Genomic DNA, 22,867 nt, shown 5'->3' on the forward strand with positions numbered 1-22,867 from the left:
AGATGCGCTGCCTGGTGCAGGACATGATGCGCTCTGCAAGGCGCTTTCCATGAAGACCTCAGATCTCGCTCAACCTGCATCCAAGGAATGGATGTTTCACGCTGTCTTGTGAAGCTCAGGCACTGGGGGCAGCTTCCCCCCAAGAAAAGGAGGAGGAAATGAGGTCGTCATGGAAGCCTAAAGGCAAAAATGCACTCGGGAAAGAAACTGGCGAAGCAGTCTAGTAGTAGTACTATGTATTTCTCTTCCTTTATTTCCATCCAGGTGAAAGAGATGGCTGCTCTATGCCGCCCTTGGATGCAAAGAAGGACCCTAGTGTGGATTTGCCATTGGCCCAGCAAGAGGCTCAACAGGACCACGCGCCGTGTCCTGCACTTTGGTCCCGACAAGCCCATGCCAGCTTCTCCAGGATTTGGCTGAGATAGAATTCCAACCATGCACTGATTTCTCGAACGCTGGGGTGCCCTTTTGGAATCCTGTGGTCTTGTGACATGGTCTTGCCTCCCCACCTTGTCCGTCCATGGTGGAGCAGCCGGGTGGCCCTTAGTGATGTCATAAGCGGCTAGAATGAGGGGAGGAGCAGCGCGTGCTGCGTCCCTTCATTGGAGCGCTTGAGCTCGGCGTGAGTACGTGGCTTGTTGCACTTGTGCACTGATTGAGTCCGTTCGTCTTCATCCCGTCTTGCGCAGCGCCTTGTAGGTAAGCTGAGACGGTGTGGGATAGACAGGTGGGCAGCGAGGGCTTGAGAAGTGCTGGCTGGCGGAGCTCCTAGGATCATATTGCTTAGCCTGGACTGTCAGAAACCGTTTTCCCCCAGGCCATCACTTCCAAAGCCATCCATCAAGGTGGCATTTGTCCCACGGTTTTTCCCTCGCCTTCTTTGCTAAATTGTGGAGGCTCACTGACCTGCTCTTTCTCTGTCCCCTCCCCACCCTCCGCCTGCTCCCTTGGTGCAGCTTTTGCTCGCGGAAGATCAGAGCAAAGTGACAAGGAACGGCTGCGGGTTCGAAAATCTTCTTCTACCTTGTCCTGATCTCTTGCCAGGTATGTGCCACGTTTTGTCCCCCCACATGGTTCAGCAGCCCGCGTTTAGTCGCACTCTGTGTAGTAACACAGCCTCGTGCAGCTGGGGTGTGGCACTGGAAAAACCGTGTGGGTATTCTCCACTGCCCCTCCAACTCAGCCCTCGCAACGATGCTGCCTGTAGTGCTGGGACCAGCTAGTGTGAAGGAAGTAATCCCTTAGGCAAAGAGCCCTAGCCGCAGTTTGTGCAGAGCTGCACAACATGAGCCAGGGGCACAAGCGTGCATGCTTTGGCTGTGTGAGTGTGCCCGACAGCTGTAGGGAGCACAGCGGGCATGCAGGCAGAGGAAATGCGTGGGCAAGGCTGCGGCCGGCGCTGGTGGTGAGGCTGCTGCTGGGAGCCGGGGGCTGGGGAGCAGCTCCAGCCCCAGCAGCGACACCTCTCCCTGGCCTGCTACTGCGCTCTCAGCGTGCTGCGGGCAAATGCATCTGCTGCTTTGTGCCAGAGTCCCCATCTGCTAGCAGAGGGACAGTGACTTGGTCCAATTCTGCGTATTCAAACGGCTGTCCCGTTTGAATAGACTGCACAGAGTGGTTGTTTCTAGAAGTAGTTCTGAAGAACTCTCTTGATCCAGTGCTGTGTGAGCACAGGAAATGTGATTCTTTTCTGTTGCAGCTTGTCGCGCCTGCTGTGATGGGCATCGCGAGCAGCGAGATCAGCCGTGGGCCTGACCGGGCGTTGACGGAGGTACAGTGTGAAGCTCTGCTTGGTCTCTGTTCCCTGCCTTGAGCCAGCAGTGTGAGCCACAGGTGTGCTCTCCTGCTTTTCAAGAGAGAGAGCATCCTTCCGGCTCTCTCGGTGTCTCTGAAGAGCTGCCTTAAAAGCTTCATTTCCTTGCTAGTGGCATCGAGATGTCACCCTGAAATCCTCCTTGTTTGTCCTCAGCTCCTCACCATGGCCTGTGCTCTCTGTTTCAGCCTGAGAACCAGGGGAAGCCCTTGCTGGTCCGTGAGGAGTCATCTCTTAATATTCCAGCTATTGCTGCTGGCCATGTTATTAAGAGCTACGTTGCCCAGGCAGCGGATGAGCTCTCCTTGGAGGTAAGCAGATAAAGAAGGCGTTCCTTGTTGTCACGGCCAGAAGAGTATACCATGTGAATGCATCAGGAATATTCTCAGACACCTTCAGAATGCCTTGTGAGGCGAAGCCCAGAAGATGCAGGTCCAGAGAGGACTTGCACTGGGTTGGATGCAGGGAGGAGTTCAGCCATGTCTAAAAGATGGTTTCATTTGGCATGCTTGCACTGTATTCTGTGTGGTGTGTAAGGCAGTGGCTCTTGTACCTCCAAGCCCAGCTTTCCCACAGGAAATGCCTGAAGAGCTGCCCCGGTGCAATTGCTCTCAAGCTGTGCGCTCTTTGGCAGTGCAGAAGAAGGGTGCCATTTCAGCTGTGCTTTCCTCCCAGCTGTGCTGACGCTGGGATTGATGTTGCAATCTCTTGCAGGTGGGAGACCTGGTGTGCGTTCTTGCTATGCCAGCAAAGGAGCAGAGCCCCTGGTGGAGAGGCAAGCGTGGCTTTCAGGTAGGCACAAGCTTCAGACTCCTGGGCGCAACTGCAGTCAAGTGAGGAACGTCAGCTTCGAGCTGCTCGGCCTGCACAGGGTGGCTTCTGGACATCAACAGTTTCTCTGTGTCGCTGTCAGAGGACTTTCCCTTTGGCTCTGGGCTTGGGTAGGAAACTGTCTCCTCATGTGACTTAGAAGCAAGAGCCTCTCGTGCTCCGTATGCAGTCAGAAGTTGACCACCTCTGTCCTTAGTACAAGCACGGAAGACAGAGCCATCTTCTCCGGAACTAGTATTGCTTTTGTAGGTCTTCTGGCTGCAAATGTTGAATGAGGGTTACTTTTCTGCGGGCCATTCTTTCTTGGTTGAACAGCTGAGGCCTGAGAAATGCTGCATTCAGTATTCCATCCCTCTTTTTGTTCTTGTTCCAGGTTGGGTTTTTCCCCGGTGAGTGCGTGGAGCTCATTAGTGGAAAACTTCCTGAGGCCCTCATCAATTCAGCACCAAAGCCAGGTACGGATGTTACATGTGATGGCGCGGGGAAGTCACATGGAGTCTTTTTCTGGGTATGTTCTGTGTTGAATACCTCCTTTGTCCATCCCACGTTCTCCTCTGTGTTGACGATCCTTTCTGCATCCCACGGGGCGTAGGGCTGCTGTTTTGTAGGCAGTGAGAATGAGGGCTGGGGCAAATGCTCGAATCCTTGTAGAATGCAGTGTTGGCAATGTTCTTGCCGCTTTGACGCGCTCTGTAGAATGTGTTTACGCTCAGCCTGGTCCCACTGAGCCTAACCTGAAATGAACTGGTTTCTTCCTTTTGTTGTGCAGTGCCAAAGAAGCGTGGCAAGCTCCTCAGCTTCCTTTGTTCCTTCGTGAAGGCCCGCCCAAAGGAACCGAAGCAGTGGGAGATGGAGAAGGAGAAGGAGAAGGAAGGGGTGTTTGGCTGTGACCTGGGAGAGCATCTTCTCCACTCTGGCCGTGATGGTAAGGAACAGCCTGTTCCTGAGAGCTTCCTCCCTCTGTTGGGCATGTAAAGATGAAAGAAAGGGAGATCGTGTCTAGCAAGGGACAGCGGTGGAGCGGTGGAGAAACGTGAAATGGGAGTTGATGGCTGCAAGGGAAGCTGAGGCTAATGCTCATAGGAGGCCGGCACACTTGTATTTGCTTAAAGCCAAAGGTGTAAGCCAATGCCACGCTAGCCTGAAAACCAAGGAAGCCTTTTGGCCCAAGAGAGTGTACTGCGTCAGTTTCCTAGCTCTTCTGGACATGAGGTCTCACGCCTCCATTGCGGTGGGAGCTGTGATGGGACTTGTGGCAGTGTCTCTGGCTTCCCCAGAATTAGTTTCTGCAGGCTGCTTGGCAGGTTGTGGCATTTCTTGAAAGCCAAGAACACGTCCGTGTGCACTTTTGTCCCCGGCTCCTGCCTGCCTGCGATGTCTGCGACAGCCTTCTTTCTCCTGTTAGGAGGAGGCATGCAGTAGCCCGGCTGGGCTTAGTGGATGGGACATGACAGGGGCAGCGGCTGAAGCAGGACCTGAATCAGGAGCTCAGCTAAGCGCTGGCCCTTGTTCTGTAGTCCCCCAGGTCGTGCAGAGCTGCGCTGAGTTCATCGAGCAGCACGGCGTGGTGCAGGGGATCTACCGCCTGTCCGGCGTGGCGTCCAAGATCCAGAAGCTGCGGTAAGAGTGCTTCTTGACTGTATGTTGTCTTGCTTTGGAGTTGTTTTCCTCTTTCTCCAAGCCCTCTGTTTTGGTGTCCTTCTCTCCAGCCATGACTTTGAGTCGGAGCAGATTCCGGAGCTCACCGTCCGGGACATTCACAGCGTGAGCTCCCTGTGCAAGATGTACTTCAGGGAGCTCCCGAGCCCTCTGCTGCCCGAGCAGCTGCATGGCAAGTTCTCGGTAAGCACAAGGCAATGGCCTTCATGTCCCTCTTCGTGGCCTTTCCCATCCACACACACGCCTGCGCACCTTTTTTTGGTCTTTTTTCTGTTGAAGTTGGGGTTTTGATGGACGTCCAGTGGGTGTCTCTGTACAACAAGCAGCTCGTGCTTCCTGCACACCGGGTGCACCGTAACACCTGGTGTGTGCATCCTGCCATTGGAAATGTGGGAGATGGGAGCAGCAGTGCCCTCTGCAGCTCTGAGGCCCTTTTCCTGTTAGCCCCATACGCTTGACTCGCATGATGTGTGTCTCAGTCCGTTTCTGCTTTCTTCCAGGACGCTGTTTGTGCCGGTACAGATGAGGAGCGGTTGCTCCGAGTGCAGGAGGTCATCCAGCAGCTGCCTGCACCTCACTACAGGTCAGAAAACTCCTGCCCTCGGTGTGGGGAGCTCCGCCCTGCTGCACTTCAGAGGGCGATGATGCGATGGCAGGCTTTGTGTCACGCTGGCAACGTGATGCCTGTGTGTGTTGAAGTGGTTGATGGCTGAGTGGGGTGAATGGATTGGCTCAGCTCCTGGGCACGGGGGCACGGCTGGTGCAGCTGATGGTTGCGGCTGTGCTGTGCTGGGGCTTGGTGCTGCAGCGTGGCACTTGGGAAAGCTTGATCTACTTGCTAGTAGCAAGAACAATGAGGTTTGTTTGGTGAATGTGAGCCCGGCGTGCTCAGTGGTGCTGAAGGTTTGGCTCTTGCTTTCCAGGACGCTGGAATACCTGATGAGACACTTGGCTTGTCTGGCTGGGAGCTGCTCCATCACAAACATGCCTGCTAAGAACTTAGCAATTGTGTGGGCTCCCAATCTCTTCAGGTAAACTTCTTTTTCCGTCTCAGCACAAGGCTTAGATCTGTTCTCCCCACGGGCACACTTTGGAGAGGAGGACAATTTGTGCTCTCTTGGTTTTGTCAGATGGGGCTGGTGTGTCCTTGATCAGCCGGGAGAATGTCTTCAGTGGCATCAGTGCTTGCCCACTGCGGAAGTCTCCAGAGCCCAACTGGACAGCCTTTGGCTGCCCAAATGCCCAAACGTGGGGAAACGATCTCGGGTCAATGACTTCTCCAATCTGCCTTTTCTACAGATCCCAGCAGAACGAGGCTGCCTGCGCCAGCGGAAGAGCTGCCTGCGTGGAACTGCAAAGGCAGTCGGACGTGGTAGAGTTCATCATCACCCACACCGACGTCCTCTTCTGCTCCAGCTCCACATCAGGCATCGGAGATGGAGCAGGTGAGCGTCTTCCTGCATGAGCTTTGTCTTGATGAGACACCTTGATCAAATGCAGGCCTTCTCCAGGATTGTTGAGCTACGCTTTTGCTATCGAGGGGCTATCGATGTGCGGCAGCTCCCGCAGAACTGTGATGGCTGTGCCGCTGCTTTCTGATCCGCCCTCTTAGCTGTGGTCTTCCCTTCCAGGGCGCAGTTCTCCATCAGGGCCCGAGTCTGTGCAGGTGTCTTCTCCTGCCACCAAGCTGCTCACTCTGGAGGAGGCACAGGCACAGAGGGGAGGCCACAGCAGCTCGCCCGCACTGACACACATCCAGGACATGGAAGTGGAAGAAGGCCCCACAACTGTGCAGGGGAAATTCCACACAATCATTGACTTTCCGTCTGGAAGGTAAAGAGGACTTTCTTTTCCAGCAGCTTCCTGTCAGACTTGGTTCTTTGGGCGTTTGTGGGTTTTTCCCCACGACTGCTAGTGCCAAAACTTGCAGATGCTACGTGACTCTAATGGTGCGTGTGGTGGTGTACTGAATGTCCCCTCCCTTTGGCCTCTGAGGTTCAACTAACACGCAGTTGCCTGACGGGCTCAGTTTAGCCACCACAGGGGGCCAATTGGTAATGTACGTGTCAGAGATGCTTTTGAACTTTTTCTCTGGCTGCACGATTCCTCAGCAAGCAGTTAAGCCTGCCAGCTGAATCAAAGCCCTCCATTCGATGCTGTCCTGGACAGCTGTGCAGCCTCTGCTCGCATGCTCTGCATCTGGGTTGACATGGCTGAGGGGAATGTAGCCAGCAAGACTCCAGGGCTGAGCTCTAGGAATGGAACCGTCCTCAACCGTGTGAATCAGAGCGAGCTTCTAAGTTGTGTTTCAGCAGGAACCAGGCAGTGCTAGGAACAAGCAAGTGTGGGCAAGAGCTCAGGGCAGCTCTTCCCTCACCCTGCACCATGCACGACTCACACCGCTCCCTCTTTTCTCCCTCCAGACCAAGTCCACCCAGCAGGGTGAAGGAATCCCCAGCATGCAGTTGGTGTTCCTGTTTCAAGCCCAGAAAACCATCCTCTGTGGCCAAACGCCAACTGCAGCGCGATGCCAGGGAGCCCTCGGAAACAGAGGTGGTGGTCCTGGCAGGTAAGGGTGCACATCCAGCTGTCAAAACCCTGCTTGTCAGCGCCATCCAATTCATGCTTGGAGTCCACACAAAAGAGAAAGACAAACAACAAAAGCGCAACAGTTCCTTTCGAGACAGTGCTCCTCCTGTTGCTATTGTCCTATTGGCTTTGTCCTGCTGCCAGTGCAGAAGCAAATCTCAAGAACCACTCTCATCATTCAGCTTGTGCAAGTTTGCCACTAACTGTTTGCCTGTGTATCTACTCCTTCCTAGGTGAACCGAGCCCTCGTCCACGCAGAAGAGCCAGAGCGTATAGCGATGGTTCACTGTGTGCTGGTATCAATGGACAGCTGCTAGGAAGCACAAATCGCTGCAGCTCGGATGACAGCCTTCCATACAACATCAGTGAGGGAATGAAGGTGTTGATTCACGTGGAAGCCCTCATCTCTCCTGGCTGTGCAGAAGACGCTGACCTGAGCCTGCCAGAAACAACACTCACCGAGCTGGACTGTGACGGGGCACCATTGCAGTGCAGCCCAGCCCAAGCACAGCCCGAGTGCCCCGACAGCAGCAGCTCCATGCAGGAGCAGGTCAGCGTCAGCCAGGAGGAGCCGAGCCTGGTGGAGGGGGACGTAGAGGGGATGAGTCCCATGTGTCCACCAGACCTCTCACCAAAAGGCCCTCCTGGCTGTGAATGAATAAAAGCACGCTGGTGCTGGATCAACGCCTTGACTGCCTTCTGAGTCTTCATTCCCAGGGATTGGGATGGATGCAAGCAACAGCAAGGCAGCTCATGTTGCAAGGCTATGGCTGTGGGCTGTGCGTGCAGCAGAGCTGCGGGTTTGTTCCCATTTTGTCTGGCTGTGGGATGCCTGCAGCGAGAGCTGTGCTCCCGTAGTGTATGGTAGCAAAGAATCTCCAGCATCCGGGATGCTGCTCATGATCATGGCCAGCTTCCTTGCTATGGCTGTGGCTTTGTGATGCTTTTGAGTGAAAGATGCCTTGGCTGGTCCCCGCCAGCTCTCTCGTCTCTCCCGCCGTGTCCATTCCTGGCTCCCAGCTACGAGCTGGCCCTGCAGAGCATCTGCAGCCCTGTCAGCATCAGCATCCAGCAGCGGCAGGAGGAGCTCCCCGTGAGCAGCATCTGCCCGCTTGGCCCTCCCCCCTGCGTCTCATTGGTCAGAGGCATCTCTGTCCGTCCCCCGGCCTCTCATTGGTCAGCGGCAGCTCTGTCCCTCCCCCGGCGTCTCATTGGTCAGCGGCAGCTCTGTCCCTCCCCCGGCGTCTCATTGGTCAGCGGCAGCTCCGCCGGCTCCCATTGGCTGAGCCGCCGTGCGCGGGAGCGGCCGTTGGGAGCCGGCAGTGTCAGGCGCGGCTCTCGTCAGCGAAGCGCCGCTCCGGCAGCCCGGGCCGCCCCGCAGGAGAGCGCGGCGTCAGCCGGAGCTGTCCGGGCAGCAGCGAGCCGGAAGCCGCGGCACAACGGGAGCGAGTGCTGAGGACAGCTCCGCCGGAGGTGTGCGGGAGAACGGGAGCGGGAGAGGGAGAGGAGCCCTGCGCGGCCCCCCAAGCACACTGCCCTCCCCTCCCCCGTGGAACTCCCGTGGGGTTGGGCTGTGGGCTGTGGGATTGGGATGAGGGCTGTGGGATGGGCCGTGGGTTTGGGACAGCCTCGGGTCCCCCAGCGCCACAGTGCTGCTGCCAGCATCCGGGCTGTGGGGCCCCGCCAGCCCCCCCCCAACCCCTCCAGCGCTGCTCCCAATGCCCCCAGAGCGTTTGCATCCTACCCGGAACCGGGGCTAAGGTGGGCATGTGGTACTGGGAGCTGCGGGGAGGCTATAGGGGGATATAGGGCTACTGTTGGGGGCTGTGCAGGGACTGTAAAGGCGTATGGGTCTACAAGGAGCTGAGGGGGACTCTAGGGGGGATCTAGGGGCTGTGGAGAGCCATCGGAGGATTTGGGGCTATAGGTGGCTGTGGGGAGGTTATGGGCGGGGGGGTATATAGTCAGGCTGCCCAGGGAGGTTGTGGATTGTCCTTCTCTGGAGATATTCCAAACCCAGCTGGATGCCTACAGTACAGCCTGCTGCATGGAGCCTGTTTTGCGGGGGGATCTCCAGAGGTCCCTTCCAGCCCCTACAGTTTTGTGATTCTGTGATTGCAATCGTTGCTTCTTGCAGCAGTAGAGTGTTTAAGAAGAGAGAAAAAGATGGTGGCCCTGAACTGGCTTTCTATGGATGGTAAAGCTGTGCTGAGAACTGGGCTGACTATTGCAGCTGAAAATGCGTGCCCAGTATGCAGGCACAGAGGAATAACTTTTCCCCACAGGTGGAACTTGTCGAAGGTAGGTGTCCTTGCTAGGTGAGCTTCTGCTTTAAAGCATCAAGTTGTAATTTGAAAAGCCAGGTTGCCAGTTCTTTTTTTCCCCAAGTGATTTTTTAGCCAGGAGAGATTGGAGAAGCTGTTTGGTAATGGAAGACGGAGAGAGGAAAAGCAAGTAAAAGGCATGCTGTGCATAGCCACCACATGCCATGGGCACCGTTGTCGTCCTGCACAAAGGAGGAGCAGCTCAGCAATCTTGGCCTGGGCCGTGGGAGGGAGCATACAGACATCTGGACCAACCGGCAACGAGTTAGTTGTGCAGGTTGGTTGTTTTCTGCTGTTTGTCCCACGTCCTGTTGCTCAATGGTAGATCCGTTCACGTTCAGTGCTAGCAGGAATGTCCCCGAGCATTTTTGTTTCAGCTGTCGCAACACTTTGTTCCCTTGCTGCTGGGCTGGGGCGTTTGAAGAATGATGCACGTGCTGATGCCCAGCCAGGCTTTGGGGCTGAGTCTGCAGAGCAGACTGCAGAGCACTGCTTGGTCCATTTGAGTGTATGGAACAAGTGTGACATCCTTTGTGCTGGAGTCGTGTGGAAGGAGGCCTATGTGTTTGCGACCTGACTTGAAGCCAGTGGGCATCACGGAGGAGTAGGGGAAGGGGATGAGGGGAGGCAAGTTGGGGTAAGAGGATGAGGCCTAGGAACATGAACCTCTTTGGCCAATATGAAGCTCTGCTGTTCTCTGTTTGGATTAGGAATCTCTGAGGAACTTTTGCTCATCAGATAGCAGAGTTTTGCTATAGCTTGTGCCTGCTTCTTAATTGGGTTGCAGCAGAGGAACTTTCTCCACAGAGAACTGAATTATTCTACAGTGGTTCATATAGTTAAAGCAATGTGTTGAGAGGGCACACAAACTCTGGTAGATTCCTTCCCAAGCAGTCTCACCTGCTTCATTCTCCCTTCATTGTCCCACATTGATTGTCCCTAAGTGGGTCAGGTTCATCTACTGTGTTGTTAAATAAGAAAATCCTAATAAACATAGCCTGTAACATCCCAGATTCTGCAGAGAAACATGGGGTTTATTGTTCAGAACAGTTCTGAGAGCTAAGTTCCCTCATGCATTTGTGGGACCTGAGGGCCAGAAGGAATAAAGTATTTGCCAGTTCCCAACTATACCTACACAACTGCAGAGATAATTACATCTAAGTATGTGTGTTTTATTTGGTGTATGGTTTTATGTGAGAGGAAGAGGGTATTGCTCAGGAAAAGTATTCTCTGTGAATTGTTGCAATGCTTTTCAGTCACTGATTATCAGTAAATTAGTGGTTTTCTCAGGCCACAGCAAGGTCTCTGCTGGGACCTCTTTAGGAAGATGAATAATTTTTGGATCAAGCAAGGTGTATTGGCAGCCCATGGCTTGGACAGATATCCTCTTTGCTGGGTACAGAGCTGGCTGGATGGCTGGACCCAGGGAGTGGTGGTGAATGGAGTCACAGCCAGGTGGTAACCAGTTGCCAGGGGTCGGTGCTGGGACCTGTCCTGTTCAATATCTTTACTGATGGCCTGGATGAGGGGATTGAGTGTACCTTCACTAAGTTTGCAGATGACACCAAGTGCTGATGTGCTTCACGATAGGAAATCCCTACTATTTGAACAGGAAATGAATGGGACCAGGGTAGTACTGGCCGACTCCCCTAACTTCGGGGAGATGCAGAACAAAGAATAAAGGTAGGGTGTCAGATGAACAAGTGATCTATGTGCATGGCAACACCCCTGCAGTCTTCCCTATAGGCACTGGGAACCAATCAGTGGTTCCTATCTAATGTATTAGCTCAACTGGGAAGAACTAATATAAAAGACCATCAGTTAGTTGTAGATGGACTTGCCATAACTCAAAATAATGTCTCCTTAGCTCTTAGCTGTAGAAGGTAGAGGAAACGCTTTACCCACTGAAATTCAAAAGCGTGTTTCTCACAGCAGGAGATGTCCTATGCGGGGTACGAAGGAGTGTATGCTCCCCCTGGGGAATGTGAGCTCATGGGTAAGGTTGTCAGCTAGGGTGGGAAGACTCCTTGGAGGAGCTCCCACCAGGGCCCATTGGTTTGAGGGATCCTATGGGAACCGATCGATCAGTAATTTGGACTCTCATGAGCCCAGGAGGGCATATGGAGCCAATGTCCATTTGGATTTTCTTCTTTTTCCTCTTCTTTCTTTTCTCTGGCCAGTCGTAGGAACTGCAGTGGTCACTCCTGTAATCTCTCGTTGCTTGTGCTGCAAAAAAGCTTCTGGGGGGATCCCCCCCCCCCCCCTTGTACAGATAGCTGTATTAGTCATTGTCACTGCCTGTCTTTGTAACTGTTAAATGTTTGTGTTGTAAAAAGGTTACTCGTGGAATTACATTCCCTGTTTGAAATACTCTTGCTGGGGGACATTGCCCTGGGGAAGCAAGTGGACCCCATTACCCAGCAACACACAAGGGATTTTCACCCAATACCTAAGACCGGCTGGGATAAACAGCTGTTATGGGACGAAGTGGGTCAAAAGAAATTCTGGAAAAGACCATTCTGGGTTGTATTTTGGCTCACTGGAGAAACGTCACCGATCAGCCAGTGGGAATGCAATGTTGTTTCTGCAGTTAGAACTAACAAGATGAGTCTTTTGTGGTCTGTGCTGCCATCTGTTGTCCTTTATGGGTACTAATAATTCTTTCTGGGTTTCTCTTTATTCCAGCAAAGGGGGGTCTCTAACAGTCCTCATCACTTGTCCTTTAGGTAAGCTTTCCATGTTGTTGCATGCTTAGTAGGGAGGTGAAGTGATTAACAGGTACAAAGGCTGCAGCTTTTGTATTATAGACTAAAAAGTGTATTGAAAGGCTATTCTGTTTTGTCAAGAAGCTCTTAGCAAAAGAACAACAGACTTACCACGGATCAGAGAAGCCAGGGCTTCCACATGAGGCCAAACTGTCTCAACTCTCCTGGATCAAGAGGGATGCAAGAGATACTTCCCTCCATCCTTCCAAACTTATCTCTGTCCAAGGACGAGCAGGTGTCCAGGAATGATGGCCTAGTGTTGAGTAAGCAAGGGTTGGAAGTCAATTAATTAGCAATATACGCTTAGCTAGCAACAATTTACGTTTAGCCAGTATCTGTACGTTTAGTTGAGTGTCGGGAAGACCGTGAACCTGAAGTATTCAACCAATGAGGAACTAGGGGAGGAAGAGAGAAGCGTCGGGTAATGGGACATAAAGGATGTAATCCAGTTTTCCACGTGCCATTGCAATTGCAAATAAAATCTGCTTTATCAGGGGTGCTCTGCTGGTGAATTATTTGGGTATTTCCAACAGGAGCACTGAGTAAGAGCCCAGAAACATAAACGAAGTAAGAGGACCAGCTTTTCATGGCTGAGCATTCTAATCAGGAGACTAAGTACTGGGTGTCTGTGGAAACTGAAGAACTGTCTGGTTTGACTCATGGGTTCGGAAGGCAATGGGACAAACTGTTTGGATGGTGTAAGAAAGTGTAGTTGTTAACGGTATATAGAAGCATAACTGAGGGTATGTGGAAGTGTAACTGAGGGCACGAATAATAAAATAGTGTAAAAAGGCAAAAGGGTGAAAGGAAAAGTGAGTTTATCTGCGCTGGCATGAGAGCAACCCCTGCAGAATGCTCGGTGTGAGAGAGAGCGAGCCAGACTGCTGCTGTAAACAGTGCTGCTCGCAAAAGGGTGGTGGGGCAATGGAAGTGAGGATATCCCTCATCTGCAGAGAGCTAAGGAAACCCGAAATCCAGTGTTAGCACTGGAAGGCTCCAGAAGGGAGGAGGTGAAACTGAAACGCTGCACTAGAGCAGGGCCTGAGCACCCAGAGATCCCCTCGGGGAGAGATAGGGGGGGCCTCTCAGAGCCCGGGGAGGCTCCGCCCCTGCTGTACCCAAAGCAGAGTGCAGGGAAATGGGACACTGGGGGAGAAATCGTGCCGAGCTGAGGGGGAGAGAACCATCCCTGACCTTTTGGGATCAGTTAAGGCCGGGAAAACAAGGAGGAATACATCGATTCTTGTACCTGAAGGCCCTGAGACACAGCGCTGTTCTGTGTACTGACGGGGACCGGCTTTACCGCTCCAGATTACGTATTAAAGCAGGAATACATCCAGAGGGTTGGAATAAAGGACTGGCCGTATACACCACCCCCACACGTTTGGAAATAAGACCCAGCGCTCCAAGGGGCCCTCAGCGCCGCTCCAGGAAGCCTACAGCCCAAGCGCCGCACCCACACGACTCGTAGGGCCCGGACGGATGAGGCGACGGGAAGTTGCCAACCGGAAGTTGCCAACCGGAAACCGTACGCCTAGGCGGGGCTGGAGGACCGCGGCCTGCGAGATGCTGCCTAGAGCGGCTCCAACCATAGAGCTTCAGCCTGGAGCGGCCCCACCGCGGAGCGAGTGGCGCATGCGCGCAGTTTTACTTCGCTGTGCCGGCGGAGAGGCGTGGGGACGGCGCCATGGCTCCGGTGCTGAACCTTAACAACGAGGTGAGCGGGGCGCGCGGCCGGTGGACCCGCAGGATAGAGATGGGCCATGGAGGAAAGGGAAGGGCCGTCCCGTCCCGGCTGGCCGGGTAGGAGGCGCTGCCGCGGTGCCTTCGCGCTCCCGTCACCGTGTGTCTCAGCCACCAGTTCCGCCTCACCTCACCGCGGCTCACCCGGGCCGGGCCCGTTTCTCTTCATGTGGAGAAGATGAGAACGGCGAGTCAACGTCTCAGAGCCTCTCTTCGCCTTTAGCGGGTTTAGTGCTGCTTTCACGCTCTGTAGAACGAGCAGCGTGCTGCAGCGTGGTGCGTTTCGGTTGTGGTCAGGGCTTTGTTAGTCAGTCATTGCATGTGATGAGCCTGGCTCAGAGTTACCTGCTGTGCACCTTTAAGCCTGCTAATTCTGCTGCACGTGTCGTACCGGCTCCGGCAGGCACGAGCACTGCTCCTGGGTAATTCATTAAAGTCGCTATTCATCATTTGCAAGAGAACTAGAATTGGTGCTTATCTAAGTGTTTCCGAACCTGTTAAGATTAAGCCCTGCGTTCCAAGCACGTAACAGCTCTGAGGGGGTGATTTGCAGCTCAGGAATTTATGTGGAGGTAACCTGTTCATCAGAAAGTGTGTAGTTTAATGTTGCCTCAGATGCAGCTATCTAGCTGATTACAAGCCGTTGGTTCTTGTGGCTGCCAAACGAGGCCAAGTGTAACCAGCTTCACACTGAAGCATGCTAATGAAATTCTGAAGGAGAGCATTGCATTCCTTGCTGAAACCTGGTTTTTTGATGGTAGGTTTGGAAGCGCTAACTGAACGACGTCGTTTACTAAAGAGAGGTGCTCTTATGGGAGGGATTGCAGTAAGAAACAGTAGTTGAGTGAGGAATAGCCAAACCATTCCTCAGGAAAAGGGTTTTAGTGATCTGCGTAGAGAAGATGGACAGGTTTCAGTAAAGACACTGGTGCTGGTTTTATTTTGCACAGCTCAGCCATCACCCTATACCAAGAAGAAGCCAGAAGGTAGTCCTCTGAGAGATTCCTGAAGCGGTGAACTTGCATCAGGACTTCCCAGAGACAAAAAGTCAGGCACTGTATAAAACGCATCGATTTAAAGACAGTCTGTAGTGCAGACTGAAATCCTTGCCTTCAGCCCATTAAGAGGGACAGCAGATCAAGCCTGCAAAGAGTAAGAGCTGCATCTTTCTGATGGAGACCTGCTGTCTATAGATCTAGCTTTTTTTCCCCCCCCCCAATTTATACAGCTTCTCATAAAGCATCTCTAGTGTATTATCTACTGCAAGAAGGAGTCGTAAAATTTTCTTCACCAGGATAATCCTCTGTGTATTTAACTTCCTGGGAAGCTTTTCTGAGAGTCTGTCTTGCTGTTAAGACGTATTTCTCTTTCTCTGATAAAGGTAGCATTGTAGTGTGTGAGCATGAATAGAGTAATGGCATTAGAACTAAATTTCTCTTGCATATGCTTCCAATTTGGTAAGGGGTAATATTAATGTATAAAAATGAGCTTTATACAGTGCACCCGTTAGACTTGCATCGAATAGACACAATGGCAATTATTGCAGAAGGAAATTGAAGTTACATTTAAATGGCTAATCAACCTGTTTGTTTCATCTTATCTGGATTTACAGTAGTACTCTGTTAAACTCTTATAAACTTGGCTATATTATATTTACATGTTTCTAACTTTAATTTTCATAAAGGCAGGCTTCTGCTCTTAACTAAGAAACTATTTTGCCTATTAAATGGTAGATTCCTACAAGATTTTAGGATGGTAGAATTCAGTCTGCTGTTAACTCATTTGCTGGAAGATCAAATACCTCAAGAATTGCATTTTTCAGGTAACATCAGTTGATGCCATTCATAATGTTGACCCTTATTTTCATTAGCTCTTGTGGTATGTTTGTTCCTGGTATTTAAAGGAATGAATAGGTACTAATCTCCAGAAACAACTTCTGCAGTGTATATGGCATTCCTGTAAACTGTGTTGGTATAGGTAAAAGCTGTATGAGTAAGATGTATTTGTTTAGTGTATTTCTGTACAAGAGGAATGAGCAATCACTGTTGGAATAGGGTCAGTATAGTTCAGTGGCAGGAGGTCTGGCATTACTGTTGTGGTGAAAACAAGGCAAAACAGAAAAAAAAAACCAAGTTTGTGTTCTGAATGGACAGCTCAGCCATTTGTTGCCAATATTATCGAGAATTAAGATGTGGAAGTGTTTTGGAATGGCAGCAATGCAGGTATTCGATTGGGTGTTTTATTTCCCTTGCCACCAGAGAATCTTGATGTTGAATCTTTGGATGTTGTGTTGAGGGGCATGGTTTAGCAAGAACCATTGGTGAAGGGCAAATAGTTGGACTGGGTGATCCTGTGGGTCTTTTCCAACCTTAGCGATTCTATGATTGAAAGTTAGAGCTATATGAAAATCTTAGTATCCAGGGAAGTGAAACAAGTAAAAGACTGTAACGTGTCTCCTTTCTTTCCGACAGCCTTTGAGTTCATTTGGTAATTTCAGAGAATTTGGAGAGGAGACCTTGGGAGTCTTTAAAAAGGTACCATTTAGATAGCAAATAGCGCAACCATGAGAGAGCAAACTCCCAGCTCTTCCAATCTAACGGCCAATGAAAGTGGAAAAAAAATATATATGTGCTTACTGTGTAATTGCCGTGTGATTTCGTGACTGCAAAATAAGGATTGAGAAAAGGCTAAAAAAAAAAAAGAAATATTTCTGTGATTCAGACATCCCATTTCTGTTTTTCTATTGCATTTTGACTTCTGTGCCCAAGGCAGAGTAGGAGGTAGGGAATTATAGAGAGAGAGGGTGAAGGTTGAAGAAGTTAAAAGGAAGTAAAAATGTGAAGATTAGAGTTCTTGAGAAAAAAGAGGGAAATACAGTATTTTTTTTACTGCTTTTCACCTTCTTTTTGTTTGTTTAGGGAAAAAAAAAAAAACCAAACATAAATTACAAAAGATAAAAAGATGAGTTTTGTTACTTTTATGTATCAACTGCATGTGATTGTTCTTCTGCCATGCTTGTCTGTGTTTGTCTATAATTGTATTCTCACCCCATCTTTAATTTTATAGGCATACACAGGGAAGGAATCCTTTATAAACACTGCTGTGTGATGTATGTTTCTCATTTTAGAGAGCATTTCAAGGGTTTTCGGGTATCACAGAATAGCTTGCTGTACTAAAAAATGCATATGAACTAAACTTTCTGGTAGCATGTGCTAGGTGGCAGCACATCATCAACAGCCATGGAGAGGGCAAGCCTAAAGGGAGACAGACAGCACGTTGAACACGAAGGATTATTTCTGTCTATCAGAAGTATACGGCAGAATGAAGCAGAAGCTTGTGAATGAAAACCATCAGGTGTGCCTTTCCTCATTTCTTCACAGTCACAGTCTGCAGATGCGGTTGTTGCTCTGCTCTCCTCCTTTCTCTTCTTGGAATTCAGTGTTGGTTACAACTACTTCACAGGAGTAAGCCTCATGAGCTTGTGTAAATGATCTGTGTGTGAGTGCATTTAAAATGTGTAGTTATAACATACATGAGTGCCGTAGGGGCCAAAGTTGCATGTTCACAAGTCTTTGTATTTTGTGAAGGGTATTTAAATCTTGTCAGAATTCAGACTTGTTCCTGTGAGCCACCTAAATTGACTTTTAAAGCTGTGTTGTTTCAAACACAGTGAAAGCTGATGTCTAGATAAGTGCTTATCCTCTGTTTGAAGTCTTCCTTTCTTGCTTAAAGGCAGGGCCAGTACAAAAGTTCATCTTGACCTTAATATGCATGCACACAGGTTTTTCAGTCTACCAACTGAAGTGCAGGTTAAAAAGATTCTGCATGGAGAAACCCAACAGCCAGACTCAAAGCGGTGAATTCCACTCGGGTTCTCAAGGTGGTCAGGCTCAACCTCCCAATAACACATGTTCCCTACACAGTGTTGTCTGACAGGTGTCTATTTTACTGAAAGTACTGATCAGCCTTATAGGAGCATGACCATTAAGGGGTCCCAAGAGCCCTGAGTGCCAGAGGAGCTCTTAGATCTGTCTAATCTTGGTAATGAGTATACTGAAGAGTAGTTACAAGCCAGCATAAGAGTACATACATAAGAGTACATACATAAGAGTAGTTACAAGAAGAATCTTAGCAGTTTACTGTTATGTTTCTTTAAAAATCTATATCTATCTTCAGAAAATGTGAACAGGAGTATCTTAAGGGGGCTAAAAAAATGTGGTCTCTTACCTACAGCTAAAGAACTCTTAAAACAAGTTTCAGCCCTCTAATCACTAGAGCCAAGTGTAATTTTCAGGAGCTTTATTTCCTATCTCCTGCATCATTTTCACTGTCAAGCAAGCCGTTTTGAGCGTTCAGTTTCTTAGTTTGTTTTGTCCAAACAGCTAATGTTCCCTAAGGAATGTTGTGATGCTTTAAAGTACATTCCTGGACCTTTTTTTTTTTACCAGCGATAAAAAAGAATTCGAGACTGCAGCTTTCAAAATAACAATGACTGAGTGCTGTTAGGCATTACGGTATTTAAAGCAGCCCGAAATACTGGGCAGCCGGCCCAATGCGGTTATCCGAGCTTCTCTTTGAAATGAAATAGCTGCCCCTTCAAAGATCCATTTTGTGTGCTGTCCTCTGGGCTATGTGGTGGATCTAGGAGTTCCTTTAGTGCAACTTAATATTCCCGTATGCTGACTCTGTAGCTGAGTAAAAGGGGGAGTGAGGCGTGAGCTGCGGTATCTGACTACTTGTCTGGTGTTGGACTGACCTGAGAGATGGCTTATTGCTCGTAATTCAAAATATCTTGCTCTTTCAAGGCACGGGTCTGCCCGAGGAAGAAAATGCTGCATTTTTCTGTAACAGCTTAGTCGTCGGAAAAACGTTATGGTAGTTGAGAAAACCGCTCTGTGGTATCCTGTGGTTCCTCAGTCCGAGATGGGTGGAATCCTGTGATCTCACTCACCAGCAGAGTGCACTAATCACGAGCGCTAACAGATGCTAGGCTTCTGCTTAGCAAAAAGGTTGACCGTACGCGTTAAGGGGAGCCTGGTCACAAAGTTAGCCAGCGGGAGTATCGCCTCAGGGGAAGCTCTTGGTTGTGCTCCAAAGGCTGCTTATCTATCCAACGGTTAACATGAAGTACGTGAGCCCCCTCAAAGGAAAATACTGGAGCTCGGGAGCATTCACTCTGAAGAAATTCTTCTTGCAGGTCTACAGATGAGTCCCATTTTAATATTTTGTCCCTGGCTCGTGCGTCTTGTTTGTTCCGGCACCATCTTAGTCTAGCATGCAGGTCAAGCCACTCTCTTTAAGCAGAAGCAGTTGTCTTGGACTCCTTCGCAGCGAACACATTCTGTAGTTTTTGGCTTCTCAGTGCCAGTAAGTGCTACAAAACCCAGCCTGTCCTTCAGATGGTGGGCAGCAGTTCTGGCAGAGTTTGGATCTACCTGCTGGTCTGGTCAGGTTGTATGAGACAGACCATCTCTCTCGGGCAACCCGAGTCAGCTTTAGTTTGATGACTTCGAAATTAATCTTGATCTAAGTACAAACACTTAATGTTCTGTGGGGAAAAGTGCAGGTGCCTGGAATGTTCTGTGGCTGAAATTGAAGCTGTTGGCAGAATCCTGGCATGGCCAAGATCTGCAAATTCCAGGCTTACGCATATTCTTAAATACGTAATTGAAGATAATACTGTCTCTTAAATGTCACTGGAATCAATCTAATGTCATTCCTGGGAAGGTATATTAAAAAGCTGCAAGAGTTAAAGAAAGAGAGAGAAAAAAAAAATTACACAATTCAAAACCAAATAGCTAATATATTCCATCACTTTTCTCTCAATATGCTGGCAAATTACTACTTCTGCTGTAAATTTTAAGTCTCTGCAAAGTCTGAAGGCTAACAGTACTTTCTCTTTAAACTCTGGAATACTCGATAGCAGTCATATTTTAGCTCTATGGAAATGCATGTAAAAATTCTTGCATTCCTTCTGGTAGTAATAAATAATTGTAAGTGCAACGGTTCCTTGAAGGAGAAAAAACTGTGCTAGATTGGGCTCGAATTCTGTTTAAAACAGTTCAAGTATTAAATTACTGACATTCTTTTACAGACCATGTAAATGTCCTAAGGAAAAGGTCTTTTGAAAGCTTATGAAATTTCCAAACTTATACTCTGTGAGATAGAATTCTGAGGAGTTGTGGCTTTATTTTTTTTTCTTTTTTCTAGGAACGGTTCCAGCAGCTGTTTCTGAAGTTTCTAGCATTGCCACATCATCAGTTGCACTAATAAAAACAGCGAATTCTGATCAACCATTGACACAGATTTTTCTTTCAGCAGATTACGGAAGCGATTAGACATGGCAAACTGGGCTTTTTGGCAATTCTGTGTGTAGCCCTTATCAAACTCTCGTACTGCAGAACAGAAATGAAAAGTTTTCCATAGCACAAGTGGTTTATATAGTGTGTGTGGTAGGCCACGTAGGCTAGCAAGATGCTCTCATAAAACATCTGCGGTTGCTTGGTGTGGTAGTGTACGGTAATGAAAAAAGCATGCAAACACAGTCATGGGAAACTTTAATTCGTATTTGAAAGGAGCTTTGAGATACTTGCAGTGCTCAGTATCTCCTATCAGATTTATCATACACTTGTATATGCATGCTTAAAATGTGGGCTTTTTTAGGAATGCTTTTTATTATAGCAAATGTGCTTAATTGCTTGCTGCTGTCATTGCAGATGTCTTTTTACGACCTCTGCGTTACCAGGCATGAAACTGCATTACCAGGCATGCTGCTAACTGACAAAGCAGAAAGGCTGAAATGGGGTAAAAGGAAGGGGAATGTTATGGTGTTGGATTTTTTTTCCCCAATAGATTTTTAGAGCAGGTGTGCTAGAAGAAGATTAGTAACCAGTTGTGTATTCACCGTGAATTGACGGTTGGTGTAACAGTGATACAATGCCTTTCAGTTTGTCTCGTGCTAATGGAGGTTAGTAGTGCAACTAGAAGTTTTTCAGGTAGGGCTTTTGGCACAAAAACGATGAGCTGCTGAATTAAGTGACTCCTTAATTGCCCTTTAGATCATATTAAGAAAAAGGATTTTAAAATGTACTTATGTTTTAATGCAAAGTTACAAGTACATTACTTCTTCAGTTACCTCTTACAAAGGTAGGTCACAATGGTGAGTGTTTATTCATGTTGCATTCAATACCAAATAAAAAGTGTGTATGTGCATTCAAAATTTACTTAGAATTTAAATCAGTTGCCATGTTTTTACAGTACAAATACTCTGTTCATCTTTATTCTGTAAGGAACATGTGGGCCAGAATTGAGTCCAGCTGAGTATTTCTGTAATGGCTCATACAGAACTTCCATTTAAATCATCTGTAAGCTTGATACTGACCAGAAATAAACTAGGGCCACTAATTCACTAATTAGAGTATAACATCTGGAAGTCTGGTTGGAGTCATTCAGTTGTGTTGAAAGCTAGTTTCTCACAGGCTGGAAGACTTGTTTATCTATAGTCTAGCAAACATCAGATATGAAGTGGATCTCGGCAGCTGAATTGGACAACTGCCAGGTTATGATTGGATAGCAGTTTGGTAGGATGAGAAGTTAGGTTGGAAGGCCTTTAAAATTGAACAGAATCTCAGCAGTGCGTCGTCCCGTTTGGGAGCAGAAGTGAGGAATAGACTTCAGTAATAGGCTTCGGTAGGAGCCAGGAGCTCAGGGCAAGGAATATAATGTTAGGGACTTCATATTTCCCATTTTTAGGCTACTGTGTACTAAAGTGCAGGTGAGGGTAAAGCTGGTTAAGAAACAGAGTGCCATTTTCTGGTTCGGCTTACTCAATTTCTGGCTCTCAAAAATGAGAATAGTACAGTTTCCAACAAAAGCCTCCCAGCATGCTTTTAAAATGCTCTTAAAATGGCTATAAATTTCTGTTTGTCTTTGTTATTTCTCTTCTTTTTGTTCTGCAGCTCACGAGTTCATAGCTCATGTCTCTAGTTTCTGACCTTGATACTTGCAATGGAAAGTGAAAACTAGCCAGCAATATAAAGCTGACCGACGGAAAAAACTTCTTCCAGTGGCTATAGCTCTTATAGCATCTCAGACTAAAAGATATTGAAATAACATTTATTTTGTCTTGAATGAAAGTGCTCAAAGAAAATCCACCCCTTTCAAACAGTTACTGAAGCTAATGGGCAGACAGAGAAATGAGATTTAACATAAGCGATACCTGCAGCGTGTAGTTGGCATAGAGCTACCGTTAAACGCTGGATGTGTATATCTGAATCCTTAAGCCTCTAGGGGAGCAGCTTCCATTATATTTTTACCCACCAAAATGCATGAGGTATTTGGCTTATCAGAATTTTTGCTCTGGTTATATGTTCGTGTTTTCTGGAAAGTGCTATGGCTCTTTGCAGTTACATGAAAACATCTCAGGAAAAGTATGAGGTCTTGCACAGATACGCTGATGCATTAATGGATGCACTGGTTGCATGAGAAGCCAGTAAGAGCTGTTTTGAGTAGCAGCTGGTTCAGAGGAATGAATAAGGGATTTCATCCAGAGGCAAAAATCTCTAGAGGACTGCTGCAAAGGAAATAAGTAACATAGGAACAGGATAGCATAACTTAAATTTAGTTGCGTGATAAAATAGGAATTCCAGACAATATAAAGCAGAGGGCAGTTAAGGTGATTGCTCGCTCTTGAAGGGATTTAGAGATAACCAGGATGATGGAAGGGCAGGGAAAAGAGATTCACAGTGAGCATTGCAGAGTCAACGCTACAGGAATTCCAACTGTAGGAAATGGTGGCTGGGTAATGTGTATCAGAGGAAGAAATAGCATGAGGGGCTCACGAAGGGAAATTCATGTGTTTGGTGTGGGAAATCAGAAGACTGAAGAAGCAAGCAGCAAGCTTCAGGAGATAAGAATGCCTGAAAAAAGCCAGCACTGGATGTTGGAGAGACTTTATGAATGGCTGAACAGTACGCATACCATGCCTAAAATAGGTGGATAGTGTGAGCGGTTGTCGTGTCAGAGCAAAGATTTTGCAGGGGCTTTGCTATGCAGATAGAAATTGTGACTTACGCTGGGATAGTTACAGTACCTCTTTTAAATCTGGCAGCTACCTGATGAAGAACTAATTGCTTAAAGGCATA

At 48.7% G+C, this 22,867-nt stretch overlaps 1 protein-coding gene and 1 long non-coding RNA gene across 3 annotated transcripts in view; one reads left to right on the forward strand and one right to left on the reverse strand.

Moving 5' to 3' along the window:
* Positions 1-10,229: 10,229 nt before the first annotated feature.
* Positions 10,230-13,465, reverse strand: LOC107052434. The gene is made up of 2 exons (XR_005842709.2): positions 13,231-13,465; positions 10,230-12,234 (listed from the first exon to the last, which is right to left on the reverse strand). It is a non-coding gene; the product is annotated as an uncharacterized LOC107052434 (long non-coding RNA).
* Positions 13,466-13,622: 157 nt separating this feature from the next.
* SRFBP1 (serum response factor binding protein 1) overlaps positions 13,623-22,867 on the forward strand; it is a 55,817-nt gene continuing 46,572 nt past the window's right edge. The window contains exon 1 of one of the 2 annotated variants that reach the window (XM_040655836.2): positions 13,623-17,078. In XM_040655836.2, coding sequence (XP_040511770.1) covers positions 17,046-17,078 — 33 coding nt within the window. In that variant the 5' untranslated portion in view covers positions 13,623-17,045. The remainder of the gene's footprint in view (positions 17,079-22,867) is intronic. The other variant, XM_424408.8, reaches the window with a different exon arrangement.

Source organism: Gallus gallus, chromosome Z, assembly GCF_016699485.2.
Source record: "Gallus gallus isolate bGalGal1 chromosome Z, bGalGal1.mat.broiler.GRCg7b, whole genome shotgun sequence".
NCBI lineage: Eukaryota > Metazoa > Chordata > Aves > Galliformes > Phasianidae > Gallus > Gallus gallus.